The sequence below is a fragment of the Myotis yumanensis genome, unplaced genomic scaffold, assembly GCF_028538775.1.
Source record: "Myotis yumanensis isolate MYYU_CA2020_CCGP unplaced genomic scaffold, mMyoYum1.0.hap1 SCAF_7, whole genome shotgun sequence".
Lineage (NCBI taxonomy): Eukaryota > Metazoa > Chordata > Mammalia > Chiroptera > Vespertilionidae > Myotis > Myotis yumanensis.
In genome coordinates, this window is record NW_027223758.1 from 44,539,616 (window position 1) to 44,559,530 (window position 19,915).

At 35.3% G+C, this 19,915-nt stretch overlaps 1 protein-coding gene across 4 annotated transcripts in view; it reads right to left on the bottom strand.

Moving 5' to 3' along the window:
• Nucleotides 1-19,915, bottom strand: part of PIGN (phosphatidylinositol glycan anchor biosynthesis class N) — a 75,672-nt gene that overhangs the window by 14,247 nt on the left and 41,510 nt on the right. For 3 of the 4 annotated variants that reach the window (XM_070420400.1, XM_070420399.1, XM_070420398.1), the window contains 9 exons: nucleotides 19,329-19,437; nucleotides 16,614-16,722; nucleotides 14,587-14,689; nucleotides 9,731-9,833; nucleotides 7,979-8,065; nucleotides 5,063-5,118; nucleotides 4,722-4,797; nucleotides 2,194-2,267; nucleotides 260-302 (listed from right to left, as the gene is read on the bottom strand). In XM_070420400.1, the coding sequence (XP_070276501.1) occupies nucleotides 260-302; nucleotides 2,194-2,267; nucleotides 4,722-4,797; nucleotides 5,063-5,118; nucleotides 7,979-8,065; nucleotides 9,731-9,833; nucleotides 14,587-14,689; nucleotides 16,614-16,722; nucleotides 19,329-19,437 (760 nt within the window). The remainder of the gene's footprint in view (nucleotides 1-259; nucleotides 303-2,193; nucleotides 2,268-4,721; nucleotides 4,798-5,062; nucleotides 5,119-7,978; nucleotides 8,066-9,730; nucleotides 9,834-14,586; nucleotides 14,690-16,613; nucleotides 16,723-19,328; nucleotides 19,438-19,915) is intronic. The other variant, XM_070420401.1, reaches the window with a different exon arrangement.

Sequence of the window (19,915 nt, forward strand, 5' to 3'; positions counted from 1 at the left end):
GACTAGGTATAACATGAGAGATTCAAAAAAAGAAAAAAACAAAACAAAACACAAGAAAAATAAATCAAGAAGACTTTTCAGACTTTAACAAGAGTACTCTTACTGTATAAGTCATATAGAAAGAAATTTATATGTGTACATTATTCCAGCACTTATAACTTAGTATCTAAAGATTCCATGTACAGAAATGAACTCATATTTATCTTGATTAAATTAGCTTCTCAATCTTATTTATAGTGAATATCCAAGAATGTCTTACCAAAGCCATAATGTCTGATATGACGAGAACCATGAGAAAAAGACTGAAGAAAAAAAAAGAAAAATTACACATAATACAACAGGCACATTTTTAAAACACATTAAAATAAAAGTGAGAATAGTCAAATAACCCAATATTCTGTATTTTTGCTTCTGAAAATATTACTTTTGACAAAAGCTCTTTTCATATTAGAAGAATCCTATGTATCCTTTGCTCAGTTTCCTCCAATGGTTACATTTTACCAAAACATAGTACAGTATCACAACCAGGAGACTGACACTGATATTGTCAAGATACAGAATGCTCCCATCACTACACCTCCCTCATGGTCCTCTTTTACAGCCACACCGATCCTCCTCTCACAGAGCCCTGCCTAGCCCCTAACCCCTGGGAACCAATAATGTGTTCCCTGTTTCTTTAACTTTGCCATTTCAAGATGCTGTATAAGTGGAATCATTTATTTTATTAAAAAAAATTTTTTTATTGATTTTTAGAGAGAGTGGGAGAGCGAGAGAAACATCGATGTGAGAGAACATCATCTGGCTGCCTCCCTCATGCACCCCAACCAGGGATGAACCCCCAACTTGGGCATGTGCCCTGATTGGGAATTGAACCGACAACTTTTCAAGTGCACAGGATGGCGCTCCAACCAACTGATCCACACCAGCCAGGGCAAAAGAGAAGATATTTATAAAGCCTCAACTCTGTCACCTTTGCCTCAGTTTTTCCCTTTGTGTTGAGTTTTTCACTGCATTGGTCTCAAGATAGAGTTAATACACACATGTGTATACAGGAGTGAATGTGCACATACACACAAACACAAAAATATACATATGCATACATACACTCATTTTGATGAGCCTTCTATTTCTCACTCCATAATGCCACAGCTCTTTTGATTTAAACATTAATTAAAATCTCTTCTAAAAAATGTACCCATTAATAAATGCAAGAAAGTACCTATTAGTTACCAGTTTTTATTCCATCTAAGTAACTATCTTTTATGTGATATTGACAAGGTTTAAATGCTTTCAATATTAACTTTATGTAAATATCCTGCAAAAATATACAAAATAAAACTAGAAACCAGATTTCTACTATTTTTAAACAGTGGAAAAAATATGTTTCTTTTTTTTATTATGGCACATGCATAATAATATGCTAAGCCCAGTTCTAGCTTAAACTCATCAAGAAGAACATGCAAATTTATTCTAATATTAGTTACTTCTTTCAGCACTGAATATGCTAGTTTGATTCAAGAATAACAGAACTGCTAAAAAGCTTCATATTTATCTCGTGTCTTTCAGTCCAGTGCTGATAAGGCAATTTTATTGGGTAAAAAAGAAAATAATAGAGTTAACAGCTTCTCTTCCAGAGGCTTGATTGCTGAAGACTGATTGCTCCAGAAATTCCCCCAAACTCAGAAAGAGTACTTTCCATTCTGTTTGTCAAATGTGTAAAAATCAAGACTAAGAAACAATGTATATTATTGACATTTAGAAGTTAATTTCAAGCCATGCAAAGTGAAATAATGTTAATAGATTTGTCTAATACATATTTAAGAAATAATCCCCTAAACAGACTGATATCCCTTATTTGTTTTGTAGGCACAGTTATATCTATAACATAGAAGTTATTCACCACAAAAATTTAACATTTATGTTTTACTATTTTGTAAGGAGGCTCTTCATTAACTTTAATGATATTCTAATAACATCTCATTGTTAAGAAAGTGTATTTGTCTACCAGAGGCTCTGATCAACTGATTTCCTCTAATGAAACTGAACTCTAAAAGGGTGAAGTATCTTTTTTTCATTTTTATAATAAACAATCTATGTTAGTGTCTTAACAGTAATCACACCAAATTCCCTCAAATGCTTATCCTCATTTCCAAAAAGGGTACAAATCCAATGTTTCTTAAATATTCACCTTACCTTTTTGATGATAACTGGGTAGTTAATTGAACGGCTTCAAAAGCACACATCACCAGAACAAAGGGGATAAAAATCTGTTTAAAAGAACAAAAAATGATGCCATGAACAGCCGAAGCATATGAAAAGCTTTTTGAAATAAATGTTATTCCTGTTTATAGAAATATTTCAGTTTCTCAAATAACTTTTATCTATATTAGTGTAGAGTGAATGCTGAAATAAAACCATGACACCAATGACACACAGAACAGTGATGAAGCTGATTTTAAAATCTACATCAACAGCATATGCAATATAAAAAATAACAAATATCAACACATTCCAAATAAAATCTATTACAAATTTTTGTTCCACATAACTACTTATATTAAGGACCATGTTCAAATGCTTCGAAGAGGGTGTGAAAGGCACAGAATGGCCAAATCAAATAAACTTTGGAACCTGATAATTGGATTCACTGATCCCTGAACCCATCTGGTTATTTGATATTATAACTCCATAAACATAATTCAGCTGCTTTACCATTGCTTTGGTTGTTTTATGTTAATACTAATTTATTTATGTTTATAAAATTCATATCACTGTAAAAAATTGTAAAACAATGAAAAAGGCGTAATAAAATTTATAGAGGATGAAAATCCATAACCCTGAGCTAACACTGATAATATTTTGAGATGCTGTTTTCCAATGACCAATTTATAAAAAAATATATATTACTTGATATTTTTAAAAAGAGGAGAGTGAGGCGATATGGAAAAGAAATGTTCAAGACTGCCTAAGATTCCTTTTCAAGTGAAGGTTATGTGACTACACGGAGTTCAGGACGACCTTCGCTCCCAGCCACATCCGCAGAGAGAGTCTTCAGGTGCATTACGTAAGTAAAGCTCACTGAATGAGGACAGAGGTTAAAGGTCTAGCATTCTAATGAAAACTTTTGCTTTTATTTATTTACTTTTTAAATTAAAGGCCCACGGTTTTTAAAAGACTGGGAAAAGAACAACTACCATTATAAAAAATGTAAATTAAGATTAAGGAAGCACATGTTCTAAAATAATTCACTAGGGAATGGGGCTCAAGATAATGAACATCTTTTTAACATTTCTTAAAGTTACATTTGTATTAGTGCAGTAACAACAACAAAAATAGGATATTAATCCTATTAAGAGATACATACTTTTAACAATTATTACTTTTGTGATCTGAACAGAAGGCAATCAGATTTTTGGTAGATATTAGTCACTTTATCTAAACAAATATATATATGTATATATATATATAATTGGCCCTCCATATCTACAGAGTCAACCAACTATGAATTGAAAATATTTGGGGAGAAAAATTACATTATTGCTAATATGTACTAGAGGCCTGGTGCACGGATTCATACACCAGTGGGGTCCCTCGGCCTGGCCTGCACCCTCTCACAATCAGGGACCCCTTGGGGGATGGTGGATAGTTGGTTTCAGCCCGATCGCTGCAGGCCCGATCCAGACAGGAGGGAGCCTGATCCTGTGCGTTGAGCATCTGTCCCCTGGTGGTAGTGCATATCATAGCAACCAGTTGACCGGTCATTCGGTTGCTTAGGCTTTTATATATATATATAGATGTAGTTAGGCCTAATAATGGTTGCACTGTACTGAAAATGCATAGACTTTTTTTCTGCCATTATTCACTAAACAAAACATTATAATAACAAATTATATAGCACTTACATTATATTAGCTATTATAAATAATCTAGAGATGATTAAAGTAATCAAGAGGATGTGTGTAGGTTACGTATATGCAAATGCCACACCATATTATATAAGAGACGGAAGCACCCATAGATTTTGGTATCTGCAGGGTGGGTGAGGGGTCCTGGAACCAAACCCTCTCAGATTCCAAGGGAGGACTGTACTAACTATGTAAAATGTGCCAGGCACTATGGTAGAGAGAATAAGACAAGCATAATGACCCTAGAGACGAAGGGAAAGTACACTAGTTAAATTTCACCAAAGAGAATGAACCCCTGATGAGCTGAGAATTATATTGGTATCCTTAGCACCTAGCTGGTGCCTGGCATGTTACTGAATGTAAGCAGTCAATGACATATTTGTTGGATGAATGAATCAATTCTAGGTCATGGATTTGGGAAAAGATTAATATGGTTGACAGTCTTGAGGCTGGGGAACATGGATCCGGGGACCCTTAAATCTTGAGAAGTAAAGTAGTTTTGATCTGTACTGCACTTCCTCACAGGCTTTAATCACCTTTGATAGCACTTCCTGGGACTAACACAGAATTTCTACTTTTTTGAAGTTTAGTGAGTTTAAGAGTGAAGCAAAATGATTAATTATATTTTGGAGTAAAGGCTGGAGGGCCCCACTTCCCATTCTGCAGTGTCTGAGACAGAATCTTCTTTCCATGCTATTTAAATTTGACACAATGACTATATATAACCTTAATGTCACATAATGTTATATAATCTTAATGTTACAATGAGTTCATCATATTAATTAATTAGTACCTTAAGAAAATAAGAAAACTAACCTTCCACAACATCAGGGCTCCCATCATAAAAGGACTAAACACAGTCAGAAAGCAGTAGACAGAGGCAAGATCAAAGCTAAAGAACCAATATAAAGAAAAATTATTTTAGAATTAACACTGTAACTTTAAAAGAATGTCTATTGAAAAGGATGTTTAAATGAATTTTCTAAAAATCTCTACTTACTAAAAACACAAACATACAAGGAACATTATGAAGCCACTAAAATGAATGAGGTATATATCAATCTCCACAATATATCCTTCAGTATAAAAGCAATTACAAAAATTACAATTGTATTACTTTTTGGCTATATATATATACTGTTTTCATTTAAAATTACCTGTTAATAGAAGCTATATTCCCAGTTCCAAAAAATGCTGTCACTAAGAAGAAAACCTAAAAAGAGTTAAGGAAATGCTAAAACAAGACAGAATTCATATAAATTTCTTTTTCATTTAGAAAAGATATGCCTCTTCTACTATGAGGGCAATTTGCTTTCTCATTTGTACACTTGATCATATATTGTTGTAAACGAATATAACATCTGTCTTAGGAAAGAACCAGATTGAACAAGCAGTGTCCTAAGAACAATGAGGCCTGGGAGGTCATCCTCACTTGTCACTAGTAATCTTGGGAAGGTTACTGTTTTCCTCTTCCCTAGCATACACAAATAGGATTATTGTGCCCACAGTTGGCCACTAATGATATTTTCAAAAGGAGAATGTAGATCTAGTGCATGTGATAGTCATTTTCAGCTAAAATACTGTCTCAATTCATAGATGCTTGCTGTGTGGCCATTACACAAATAAATATCATGTTTTAAAATAATTCAATAGAGAATGAGACATGAAAAAAAAAAAGTCAACTATCTTTTTGATATTTCTTAAATTTACATTTGTATTAGTGCTGAAATAAAAAGTACATATTGCCCTGGACAGTATGGCTCAGTTGGTTGGAGCATTATCTCGTGCACACGAAGGTCACATGTTCGAATCCCAGTCAGGGTACATGCCTAGGTTGTAATTCGCTCCCTGGTTGTGGTACATATGAAGGCAGCTGATCCATGTATCTCTTTCACATTGATGTTCCTCTATGGTGACTTGAGCCTTAAATGTACCCATGGATCCATCCATTCAACCAATCAACTAACCGACCAACATTGTCTGGTGTTTATCAGAAGCAGAGCTAGGCACTAAGCCTATAAACATGAATGAAAGAGTCTCCAAGTGATCAGATGGTGACTAAGATTAAGCTGATATATAGAAGTATATGAGAGAAATTTTAAGATAAATAGTGGAAAAATAAATGAGTCACAAATCAGTAAATAGGTGTGATAAAAAGCTTAGGGTTTATTAAAATAAAGACTATTCAGTGGAAGATGAAGCAGTAAATATAGATTGGTGGCATATTAATAAAAATCCTTGGGCTTTACTGTGGAGACAATGAAGAATTAGCAAACATTTTAGGTGAATGATAAAGAAATACCAGTACCAGTGTGCTATCTGGATCAGAGAGAGAAATAATTAGAGGCAGAAGTCCATGTCAGGGACAGGAAAGTCTGAACTGGCACAGTGGAAGTGGAAATGGAGAATGAGGAGAGACAGTGGGACCTCAGAACTGGATAAGGAGCAGTTAAATCTGACAACAAGTTTGATGGCTTGAGTGGTTGAGAGTATGGCAATGCCATTAAATGCAATGAGGCCTGCTAGCGAGCAACTTTGGAAAAGGGTGGGCAGTTGTCAGCCAGTTTGAGACATAGATCTGGTGATGCCTAGCAAAATGTTGGAAATATGGCTTTTGAGGTCAGGAGAGAGGTCAAGACTGGAAAAGTAGATCTGAGTTATATTCACAGAAGTGTCGCTCAAAGCTATGGAAGAGGATGACCTTTTCCAGGTACAGTAAGAGGAGAAGGCTAACAATAGAATCCATAGAAAAACATGGTTCAAGATCAGACAAAGGTAGAATAAGTTTAAGTGAAGGAGAGCAGAGATTATATAAAAAGCTAAGAAGAGATCATATCCTGGAAGTCAAGGGAAAAGAAGAGAGAAGCCCATGCAGTTGAATGGTACAGAGTAATGAAAGAAAACTGAACAGATTAGACTGTGCCATCAGGAAGCCCTGCCAACACTGAGACAACAGCTTCAGCAGACACCTGACACATAGAGCTACAATGTGCCACACACTGCGTGCCAGGCTTGAGGGTACAGTACATAAAGGGGAGGAAATGGTAGCAGCAACTATAGATTTTTCTTTCAAGGAGCTTGGAAGTAAACAGAAAAAACAAAATGAAGCCCTAGCTTGTTTGCCTCAGTAGATAAAGCGCCGGCCTGCGGACTGAAGGGTCCCGGATTCGATTATGATCAAGGGCATATGCCTGGTTGCTGCTCGATCCCCAGTAGGGGGAGTGCAGGAGGCAGCCAATCAATGATTCTCTCTCATCATTGATGTTTCTATCTCTCCCTCTCTCTTTCTCTCTGAATGAATAAAAATATATTTTAAAATAAACACACACAAAAAATGAAGTTATAATTTAGGGGGATGCAGGATTCAAGGAAAGTAGTATTTTACTTGTCTGTGCTGAGTGGAAGGAACCTGCAAAAAGAGAGAAGGCAAGATTGAGTGTGAAAGCAAGAGGTAGAGGAGAGCATGGCACATTTGTTTGCTGGACCTATAAGGTCCAGCCCTGTGCCATGGTAAGTTCAAAGGAAACACCTCCCTATGAATTTCTTGAAGCTGGTCAGCCAGCCTTCTCAAAGTGAGACTTTATTCTGCCATACTGTCTTTCAAACTTTGAATTCTAGTAACTTTCACACAACATTTCCTCTGATGTAATCCAAAAACCTTGTGAGGCAGATTTTACATGAGTATAGTATAGGATATACATAAAAGATGCAAACTAAACTCATAACGCAGTTTCTTCTAGGTGAGAAAATTAGATTGGAGTTGGGAGTTGAGACTAACTTTAGCTGTGAAGTTTTAATTTTTTTTAAAATGTGACATATGTGACAAAATATTAACTGTTGATATGTGGATGGTAGATATACACACATATTTATTTATGCCAGCCTTTATGCTTTTTTATAGTTTCAAAAATTTCTTAACGACGTGAACTATGAGAAAATTATGGTTGAGAGGAGAGTTAAATGCTCTCCAAGGTAATACCATTAATGGTGACAGGCAGGGACACCTTCCACATTCTTACTCCATTAAATGGGGGGTTGCAGCAACTGAAAACAAAAGCCCAAATGAAGGATACAAGGAAAAAGGCCCTACGGATGTCATCCAGACAGAGCTGTCGAAACTGGGTTATATCAGTATTGTAGGAGAAATGGATACTGGTGACCTGGGAGAAATAAGAAACACATGAATGCACAGTAACAGTTCCCTTACTTCTACCCCAACAGGCAAACTGACAGTCTAAGTTACAACGGCTAGAAAGATACCTTGTACTAACAACAACAAAAATCAACAATAAATCTTTTCCTATAGCTTAATTACACCTTAATAAAGTCTGCCAGAAAAATAAAATATGTTGCTAATAATGTACTGAACAGAATTGTAGTATTGCTATATGTGTAATAGAAGTGAGAATTGAGCTTTTTCTTATCCTATATATATGCTTCACTTTTAAATCCCTATATAATTCTTTATTTTTCTAAGACCTGATTTCTCAGTGTCCTGATCTTCTCAAACCCAGGTATGGTATGATATTAAAAAGCATGATAAAATTAAATATCTGTTTCTTTGTTCTTCTCTTAATTCTATTTGTAGAGATATCATTTCTCTTTATAAGAAAAATAAAATATTTTCTATCTTTGGTAAAATAGAAAGTCACTCAATTCCAAGAAGATAGGTGCATTCTTTCTTTTTTTTTTTTCCTTAATCCCTCACACTCCCCAAAAAATCATGAGTAAGTTTAAAGGGAGACTTTCCCTATCCCTCACTCTCCATATAATTGCCAATAAGTTCTTAGGATGCTTTAATACTCTTTCCTAGAAAAAGGAACATCTGCTTTCAGGTAAAAAATAGAACATAAAAAATGACACAATAAACCTCATTTTAAAATTTAATATTACAAATGTTAATATTTAATATTTGCTTATTAGAGTTTTTAGTATTTAATATTAAGGACAGCCTGACCATTTACTCAAATTTGATCAAAATGTATTATTTTAATATTCCAGGACTGAAAGTTAAACAGTAATTATTTAATATACTTCAATAAAGTTTCTTCTTTATTGAAATTAATTATTCTAAATTACCAATTCCTCTCTATAAACTCAAGTGGAACCAGTTAAGAACAGATCAACTATGAAAGAGTTGTTCTGCAATATTCATTTTACCTGACCTCAGTAAAACTATAAATATTCTATCACTAATTTCTCATAATTACCTCAGTTCTAAAATGAAGGCAAGAGACATCAATTTAACACTATACCTCAGGATAATAAAGGTGTCCTTAAAATCTGATTGGCTTTTAGGAAATTCATTGTATACTGTGAGGAACAAATAGTCCAAGATTTGGTCTGAGACCACAATCACTAAGGTGACAGAATAAGCATTTTGGATTAGGATTACTAAAAGGAGAAAAACAAGGCAGGGAACATAAATGACCTTTCCGATCAAATTCATTAACTGATTTGTGACAACATAAATATTCTTCCAGATAAAATAAATTGAAAGAAGAAAAATTAGATGTAAAGATAGAGGAAAATGGGATAACATCCCTCCTCCATTCTTTCACTATGTTTTTCACATTAGTGATTCTCAAATAATCTCTTTAAAAAGTCCATCCTCTATAATGTCTATAAAACAATAATATGTTTTTCTGTTATAAGTAAAAAATTTTCTTACAAGCTGTTTAACTTAATTTTAACTTAATTACTAATGATTTAAATAGCATAAAATTTTAAGTAGAAAGGTTTAATGAAATAACATTGTAACTTCCTTATAGAATAGAGTATTTTAATATTCTCAGATAAATGCAACAATGATTTTGACAATCTACCTTCTGTTTGCAGGAAACACCAGATTGTTGTAGGGTTTCTTGTTCCATATGTATCCAGACAAACATCAAACATGACAACACTAATGGGAAGAGAGCCTCATACCTAAGAGGTAGGTAGGGGTGGGGTGAAAGTGGGAGGGTAGAAATGAAAAGACAAAAACATTAAACAAATTAAAATGCAAATTTATATTGAGAAGTCTTTTTCAAAATTAAAATAATCTTAATATTTCTAAGGTACAATATCACAAAAATTTTAATTTTTCAGAAGAAGTAGAAAAGAAAAGTAACATTTAAATATCAACTCCAACAACATCTGTTTTTGAAATATATTACATCTTGAGATCATGATATGTTTAAAATAGTAGAGATATTTAAAAATAAATTATAAAGTAAATGACAGATATACACACACACAAAAAGAAAATATACAAAGGTAAAAAGACAATTTCCAAGTTGAAATTATTAATACCTGGTATACAGAGAAAAAGAGCAAGACAAATGTTACAAATTTAAAAAAAAAAAAAAGGCTGCCATATAGGAACATAAAACTCTCAAAAACAACAAAAAAGAGCCAATAAGTACACAAAAGTATGTTTGATCTTATTGATAACTGTTGTGGAAATCAAAATAATAGGGAGATACCATATTCACTTATCATATTTACCCAAAATTTAAAAAAGTAATGTTCACAAGAGTGTAATGAAAAAAGAAATAGCACCCTCTCTGTATAGGAATAAAACACTTTTTGGAAGGTAATCTAACACTGTGTATCAAGAGTCTAAAAAATATTCATATGTTCTAACCCAGTATTTTCATCCGGTGTGTCACAGCACTCTGGTGTTATACAAGAATTTTTAAAACATGCAATCCCAAACTATTTCGTCAGAGGCACTGGCCTCTTTTTCCTTAGAGTCTCTGCTATAAATACCATCCATCACTTCAAGAAATTCCCTGAAAACATAATCAGACACATACACTACAATATACATATAAAGATGTTTGTTGTGATACTGTTTACTGAAGGGAAAAACAGAAAACAACCTACTCTCCACAGGTGAGCATGGTACATCTCTAGGCTGGAACACGAGGTGGATAAAGGAGAAATGTTCATGAGATAACCCAGTAATAGAAGCCTTTTCCAATCCTATGCTTTAAATTCTACCACAGATCATAAAACTAAAGCACTGAAGAGTGGGCAGAAGGAACACTTGGGTTTGAGGAAGCACACACGATCGCTTGGTATAGAAGACTGCCGGAGGACGAAGAGATAACATACACATAAGAAAATATCACTAGTTTAACAAGCACAGAAAGTTATAAAAAGCTACACCATTTCTGACCTGTTAAAATAGCATTTGATATTCTTATTTTAAAATAAAAATACCAAATCTTGGGAAGAAAATGATGAAATAGGACCCCTCAAAGGCTGTTGGTGCTATTATAAATTGGCATTGTTCTTAAGTGAAAAGCAAACAAACAACAGTTCATACTCTCTGGCCCACCTATGTTACCGATTTATTTCCTTACAAAAACTATAAACTATGATTAGTTTCTTTTGTAAAATGTAGATGAATAAATATTCCTATGGGACTTTCTTTCTCTCTCTCTTGCTCTTTCTTTCTTTTTTTTGTTAATCCTTAATTGAGGATACTTTTCCATTGAAAAAAAATTTTTGTTTTTAGAGAGAGTGCAAGGGTTGGGGAGAGACACAGAGAAACACTGATGTGAGAGAGACACATCAATTGGTTGCCTCCCACATGTGCCCCTGGCCGGGGATTGAGCCTGCAACTGCGGTACATGCCCTTGATCAAAATTGAACCCAGGACCCTTCAGTCCGTGGGCCGATGCTCTATCCACTGAGTCAAACTGGCTAGGGCTTCATTTCTTTAGATAATCAATATCTTGTATGAAATCTGCATATCTGAATTAATATACTGAAACACCAGTAAAATGTCATCATAGTGTACATAATAAAACCATACTAAATCTGGATCTGCTAGTTTGGTCTCTGCAAATCGAACAGGGTTGAAAGGCATTTAGCTTTCTTTTATAGTGTGCTAAGGGATCATATAAACAAATTTCAGAGGGAAATTTTAACCGACTAAGGAAATTATTTTCAAATACTATAATAGCTTCTATTTGCATAAAAATAATTAAATGTTGATTACAAAATAAATCTTTATTCATAAAATCAAGGATGCATTATAAGTTAGAATTTAAGATTACTGTTACTATCTTTCTTTAAAGTAATAAACTGAATTTTTTAAAATATCCTATAATTCTGACTATTCACTAATATCCATAGAGAACCCTCCAGGTTGCCTTAAAAAGATGACAACATGGACTGTTTTGCAAAACTGATTTGACACTGAAAATGTTCTAAGTGAAATTATTAGACTGTGCTGCTTCAGGTTCTATCTGTGGAATGTTTTTGCAAAGGTAAATGTACTTTCTGATGTTAAAAAATATATTTCTTAATACATTCATTAGTAAGGCCACTCTCACTAGGTGTAAATTTTTACTTTTTAGATTTTCTTAAAATAAATTAAATGTACTTAGGATAATCTGTTTTGGTGTCTTTCGTGAGTATTAAATTGATGATTTAAAACACTATAATGCTTATCCCTAATGTTAGCTACATGGCTAACTCACTCTACATTATGAAGTACCTTCTCACTCAAAATTCAACTTTAATTATACTTTCTTAAGTTCTAATCCAGCAAACCAGATCTATGTTTAGATTTATTTGCAGTTTTTAATCTACTACACATTCCTTTAAATCTGTCTAGTGCTTTAGAACTTGGAGATCCTAAAAAGAAAAGGGCTTATTGATTATGAAGTGACTGTGTAGAATATACACAAGTTTCTGGATCCTGACAAACATTACTTCCTAAGGCAACCTCTGGGTGTAATCTCTTAATGAAAGTTGTGTCACCCCAAACTGGTGGGTTAGAACAGAAATTATTTTATATTCTGATTTTTATCTAGACAAAAAACTGCATATTCCAATTCACATATACATTTATACAATGATAGATTCTGATTATAACTAAATTATTTATTTTACTGGAAGCTCGGTGCACAGATTCATGCACATTGAAAGGAAATTAATTAGAAGAAATATTTTAGAGGCCGGGGAGGAACTGCGGGAGGGCTCCAAGGCATCTCCAACCCATCTCGCCCAGTCCTGATCGGCCAGACCCCAGCAGCAAGCTAACCTACTGGTCGGAGCGTCTGCCTCCTGGTGTCAGTGTGCATCATAGCGACTGGTCGAATAAATGGTTGGACACTTAGCACATTAGGCTTTTATATATAGAAGATAATTTCACCAATAAAGGGAAAAAAGATGAAGAGTTTTAAGGTTTCATTATATTTATCACTCTTGAGTAAGAATATGCTGATAGACTTCCAGCTTTATTTCAGAGTTCAAAGTTCTAAGTCTGAAAGCAAGCCCATCTGAAGATCTTATTAGGTAACTGGTAGAAATGTCTACATTGATTATACGTATTACATCTTCATTGCTGTGCCCAGACCTGTTTGTGCAAAGAGAAATGAAAAGATAGGAGGTGTGGGGGCCTTGGTCAGAGGAAGTCTAACACCCAGTGGATCATCTGCTATATGGGGAATAGAAGAACTCCTGGGATCTAGGTCATTTAGGATGTTAGGGTCTACTATGAGAACATTTCTCTAATTCTGAACTAGGACACCTAAATTTCCCCCAAAATGAACCCAAGTCTTGGACCCAAAATGCCTTTACAAAATCATCTAATGTGGAAAGAATCCATTGACATCACAATGGTAAATCCCTAGGTTTAGTCTAATTGAAACCAGATCCTATATTTGGGCCAAACTATGAGTGGTGGTTATTCGATTTGCCTATATTTGACGTTTGTTATAATGTGCACATTTCTCATCCTCATAAGGATTTAAGTACGGATGAAATAAAATTCAAAAGCAAGTGGAGATTTTTCCTCTTTTAAGTAGATGGGAAGATACATGTCACTGTTTTCACTGAGTTCAAGAGAACGCTTCAGGACCTACCACAAATTAGACTGCTAGTATTTCTTTCTTCTGTAAAAAAATTTCAATCTTAAATAAAAATGCATTCTTTCACTTTTGGGAAAATATTCTAAAAGTCTTCTGAATCAAAAGGACTATTTGGACTGTGATGTATGTAACAGTAAAAATAAAATATTAAATTCAAAGAAGAATGAATAAATCAAAGCCTAAGTTAAAGTACATGAAAGAAATGCAACCAAAACTAAAATTCTTCTCAGTCATTGTTTGAGACTTAAAACACCTCCATAATCAATCGGAATTTTCTAATACTAAAATAAAACATTTTAGCCACTTCAGGAAATAAACAGAAAGACAATAGGTAATACTATGAAAACAGTAAGAAAAAGAAAATTAAAGGTTATGGTTCAAGTCATATAAAGTTCTTATTACAGAAAATACTTGCAACTTATTCCTCAAGATTTATATAACATTGTTCATTTCTAGAGGTTAAATGCTCATAGAGAAATGCCAACATTTAAAACTTGCTACTCTATACAGAGGCAGAGCTGCCTCAAACTGATTGTTGGACTGCAGTGGGAAGACCAGGGAGGGTTGGGGGACTGGAGGGAGGGGAGTAAGAGATCAACCGAAGGACTTGTATGCATCCATATAACCATAACTAATGGACATAAGACACTGGGGGGTAAGGGAGGGCAGGGGCTTGTTAAGGGCGGGGGGGGAAAAAAGGACACTTATGTAATACCCTTTGTAATACTTTTAGCGAAAAATAAAAATTAAAAAAATAAATAAATAAATAAAACTTGCTACTCTAAATGAAAATGTCAAAAAGTTTGTACCCTCTGCTTAGAAGGAGATAGGCTGACATCGATGAGACGAGTATACTAAACAACCGCTCCAAGAGGTTCCTGGGACTCAGCAGGGGCACCACGAAGGAGGAGGCTGCAATGTAACACAGGGGCGTGTCAGCAAGAGGCACATGACATGTGAGTTTAGAAGCACGAAATAATCTATAATTGCATATGACCTTATTGTTTGTGTGACCTTTACAATGAGGCTATATTTGCCCTAATCATTTCAGTGAGAAGTTTGAAACTTCATATTTCTAATTAAAATTATATCTTATTGTTTTAACCAACTTTTGGCTCAGATTTTCTCAATTTATAGTCAGCTTCACTCACTGTAATATTAACCCTTGAATGAATAACTTATGTTCTATAAATAATAAAATATATTATTCAAGATTCAGCAACTCTTCTCCTAATTAGACATTTAGTGCAAAAGACCACTTACTCCCCCTCCTCCTTCAAGTTTTCCCACTGCAAAATATTGAGAGTTGTAGTGTGCTCCTTCAGAAATTATAGAGAGGTGCCAGGACCGGTTTGGCTCAGTGGATAGAGCGTCGGCCTGCGGACTAAAGGTCCCGGGTTCGATTCCGGTCAAGGGCATGTACCTGGGTTGCGGGCACATCCCCCGAGGGAGATGTGCAGGAGGCAGCTGGTCGATGTTTCTCTCCCATCGATGTTTCTAACTATCTATCTCTCTCCCTTCCTCTCTGTAAAAAATCAATAAAATATATTAAAAAAAAAAAAAAGAAATTATAGAGAGGAGAAAGGACTTCACTGTGTATGAGAGAAGTAATCTTTCCCCATAGCATAAGAAAGCAATTACTTCAATGGGAGGACAGATAAAAAGAGAAGGGGAATGGAAATGTACATAACTTTGTAATCCCTCTAGTTAGGATGGCGATATGCCTGGAGTTCAATACTCCAGAGTATGGAGAGAGATGACCTGCGATAGAACCCTGGAAGAAACACTAAGTGTTAACCATGGGACATGTGAGCAGAATTTCCATCTGTCAAGTAGAGATAAAATAAAAAGTTGTGAGGTTTGAATACAATTCACCTGTAAAACACTCCCTGAGCATAGTGTCTTGGATACAGTAGGTGCTTAATAACTGTTAGCTGCTATTGTTATCACTAGTCAATATGTACTGAGTTCAAAGTCAAGTCACTGCAAAATTTAAGACCATGCAAGTTATATTTATAATACTTTTGGACAAATAGCTTCTAATTTTTTTTAGATATGTGGTTCTAATAAGGTTATCATCACCTGATACATATTTTAAGAAGGGAGGATTCTTAAGAGTGCTGAGAGCCTTTTGGTAAATGCAGTAGGAGGGTTAAAGCTAGAAAATCATTTTGAAGCCATCATGACAAAGACTATATGAGGAAAAACTTATGAATTGCATGCTAAATCTAGGGAGAAATTTTGATGACAAGGATATTTAATGGTCTCAGAGTGTCACAGATGCCTTATTATTCATAAGGGAGGGGGAAACCATAAAAGATACTGTTTTCTTCTTCTGGCTGCACTTAGGTTTTTATCAGATATGAATAAATATACAGCCTTATTATCATGTCATAAATAGTCTATCAAGTAATTCTTTTATATATATATATATATTTTATTGATTTTTTACAGAGAGGAAGGGAGAGGGATAGAGAGTTAGAAACATCGATGAGAGAGAAACGTCGATCAGCTGCCTCCTGCACACCCCCTCCTGGGGATGTGCCCGCAACCCAGGTACATGCCCTTGACCGGAATCGAACCTGGGACCCTTGAGTCCACAGGCCAACGCTCTATCCACTGAGCCAAACCGGCTAGGGCAAGTAATTGTTGTTAATACATGAATGTTCATAAAAGTTCTAATTTTCTTTGTCAAATGCCAATAAGCAATAAATAGCTGGTTATTATTATTGTCCTGCAACAAAATTATGTTTTTTAGTAATAATATAGATGCAAATTGACCATTTTAAACTATGATGATGTAAAATTACCTCATGTAGTTTGATTGACCTCTTACCTAATATTATCCAGCTAACCACCTGATTAATAAGAGGAAGTCCTTGTTTCTTAAGTAGGCTATTATGGGTGCTATACACAGCCCACATGGAAAGCACTGTGCTCAGCATCTGAAAACAAATAAAACACATGGAAATAAAGAGAAGGTGGTGAGAGACTAATTTATATAAGAACACTTCACAAAGTGCTTGAATAAGTGGAATCTGGCCAAACTGCTACCAAAATTGGACCAGGTCACCTTCTTGTGGCCAGGCCTGAGTTAGAACTCTTGCACTAAGCAAAGGTCATCCTTGACAAGCATGAGATGAGGCATTTTACACCTGCAAGAGTATTTTGGCATATATTATCACACTCTTTCTACCTAGAAGTATTCATTATTAACCTTGAAGTTCACCTAAATCATGGAAATGCAGAGGGTGAAGTGCATAGAGTTTAGTGTAGGTGGTTGTGTCTCCCACCTCTGGCTCTTACCCATAGTCCTATCCACTTATTCATTCAACACGTACTTGTGGCCTGAGTATTCACTTGTTACTGGGACTATAAGGAGGACAATATTATTCAGGGAATAAACATAAACTAGTTGGTAAACTACAGCTTAGAGGCCTGAGGCCTGTGTTTAGAAATACTATATTATTGGATCACAGTCATTCCCATTCATTTACGTGTTTCCTATAGCTCCCTTTGCACTGTAGAGGTAGAGATGAAAATTTACAACAGACTCTCCATGGCCCTAAAGCCTAAAATCTTCACAATCTGGCTCTTTAGAGAAATGTTTGCTGACACCTGAACTAGTGGACCAATTGCTACTATAAGAAGTTATCAGCTAATTTATGGCTGTGGACAAAGTAAATGCTCTTAGAGATCAGATTAGCATCCTCACCACCAAATCCTAGATCTATATTTAAGTTACTTATATTTTTAGTGAACGAAGAACAACAAAAGTGTTATCAATGAAGCTATGACACAATCCTAGGATCCTTTCAATTCTAAGACATTTTTTTCATTTCAGATACGTAGCTGGAATCAATGAAAAATATGGCAAACAGTTCAGGAATTGATGCAAATTAGTAAAGTTAATGTAAAGAGGAATTTTGTAACAGATTTACCTTATTCTTAGGAAAGACTTATGAATGGATACTAAATCTAGGGAGAAATTTTGATGAGAAAGAATTTCTAACAAAGTCTGTTACAATTTTCACGTGATAGTCTTTGCTCCTCTAGAGTAAGATTCAGAAACATTCACTTCTGCCAAAGTACTCAGTATTACTGGTGAATTCCGTCAAATCTGCTACGGGCTTTAGAGAAAAGCCAGTCAGTGTACTATTTAAAATGAAAGATACACTCCAATGGTTGATAGGAGCCTTGACAAAATGTTTCTTCTCTTATGTGTTCTCTGTTGTTGTTCAAGAATGACATCTTTGAAGGGTTGCATATATTTTTATTTCAGAGTGTTCTTGGAAATCTTTTCCATCATCCCAGCTTTGTTCTGAGTACATTTTTTGAGCAGACTTATATGTTTTTTTTGGTCAGTGTTCTAGATGTATATTTTAATTTTTTTATTGTTTAAAAGGAAAAAAATGTGGTTTTCACTATCTACAAAAATGCTTCATTTTACAGAATGATATTATAATCTCTAATTTTCACAACACTATTAGATATTATCTCTACAGATTAAAAACAGACTAAAGTTCTATTACTGAAAATCACACATGCAGAAAGCAACGTAACTGAAAATTAACTCAATTTTGAAACATCAAGTTCATAGTTCTTTATACCACACCAATGCCACCAACCAAGGTGAAGTTTATTTTCTCCTAGGATGTCCACTGAAGCCTTAAATTGTCTATCCTATATAATAATCCTATCTAATAAAAGAGTAATAAGCAAATTGACCATCACTCCAACACACAGGATGGCCATCCCCAAGTGGACACAAGATGGCCGGCACAAGATGACCAGCTTGGAAGGGCAGTTGGGAGCGACCAGGCCTGAAAGGGAGGGCAGTTGGAGGGGACCAGGCCGGCAGGGAAGGGCAGTTAGGGGCAATAGGGCTGGCAGGGGAGGGAAGTTAGGGGTGACTGGGCCAGCAGGGGAGGGCAGTTGGGGGCGACCAGGCCTGCAGGGGAGCAGTTAGGCGTCGATCAGGCTGGCAGGACAGTGGTTAGGGGGTGATCAGGCTGGCAGGACAGTGGTTAGGGGGTGATCAGGCTGGCAGGCAGAAGCGGTTAGGGGCAATCAGGCAGGCGAGCAGTTGGGAACCAGCAGTCCTGGATTGTGAGAGGGATCCCAGATTGGAGAGGGTGCAGGCTGGGCTGAGGGACACACACCACCCCCGTGCATGAATTTCATGCACCGGGCCTCTAGTTCTTCATATAAGCATGCTCAGAGGCTGCCTTCACTTCAAATGAGGACAAGAATCTCAGTCTAGAGGAGGCCTTTTCAGGTCAACTTTTTGGTCAGTACAGATGCTTCTTATGTCTCCTTAACCTGCTCTCGGGCATCTCTGAGCTGACTTCTGTTGACCTCTTTGTTATTTCACACCTTTTAGAAAATGTATTTCCATGTGATTACTTAAACAGAAAACTCTCTTCTTAGCTGGTAGGTATTGGATAACTTAACCATGATGACATCTTAAGAGCAACGTAATTAAACACAACTGTAAGATACTTTTTGGTATATCATTAGTAATAAGACAGTGTGACAATCTGTAACTAACCTGTAATAGATGTAACAATAGCTTGTCATTTACAAAACTATCTTTTGTTTTTATGAGAGATGTTACAACAAACAGGGACAGCAGAAGGACCAGCAGGCCTGCACCCATTCTGTTTGAAAACACAATTCACAATTTCAAATTTTCTTAAGATGCTGACTGAACACAGAGCATATGAAAATATTAGACATTCTAGTGGTTCTCAACCTTCCTAATGCCGTGACCCTTTAATACAGTTCCTCATGTTGTGGTGACACCCAATCATAAAATTATTTTCGTTGCTACCTCATAACTGTAATTTTGCTACTGTTATGAATTGCAATGTAAATATCTGATAGGCAGGATGTATTTTCATTTTTCTTGACCCACAGGTTGAGAAACACTGTATGGAGAACATCTGAGTCATTTGGTTTAATCAAGATGAAGTAGCAAAATAGATACACATACTTTAAAATTAACACATACTTAAAAATATTGTTTAGTTAACTTTCCCTCAATTAAAAAAGACATACTCTCATCTATTAAAGATTAGGTTAAAATGCTAAAAATATTATTTATACAGAGTTCTAAAGAAAGTAACAAAGATGATT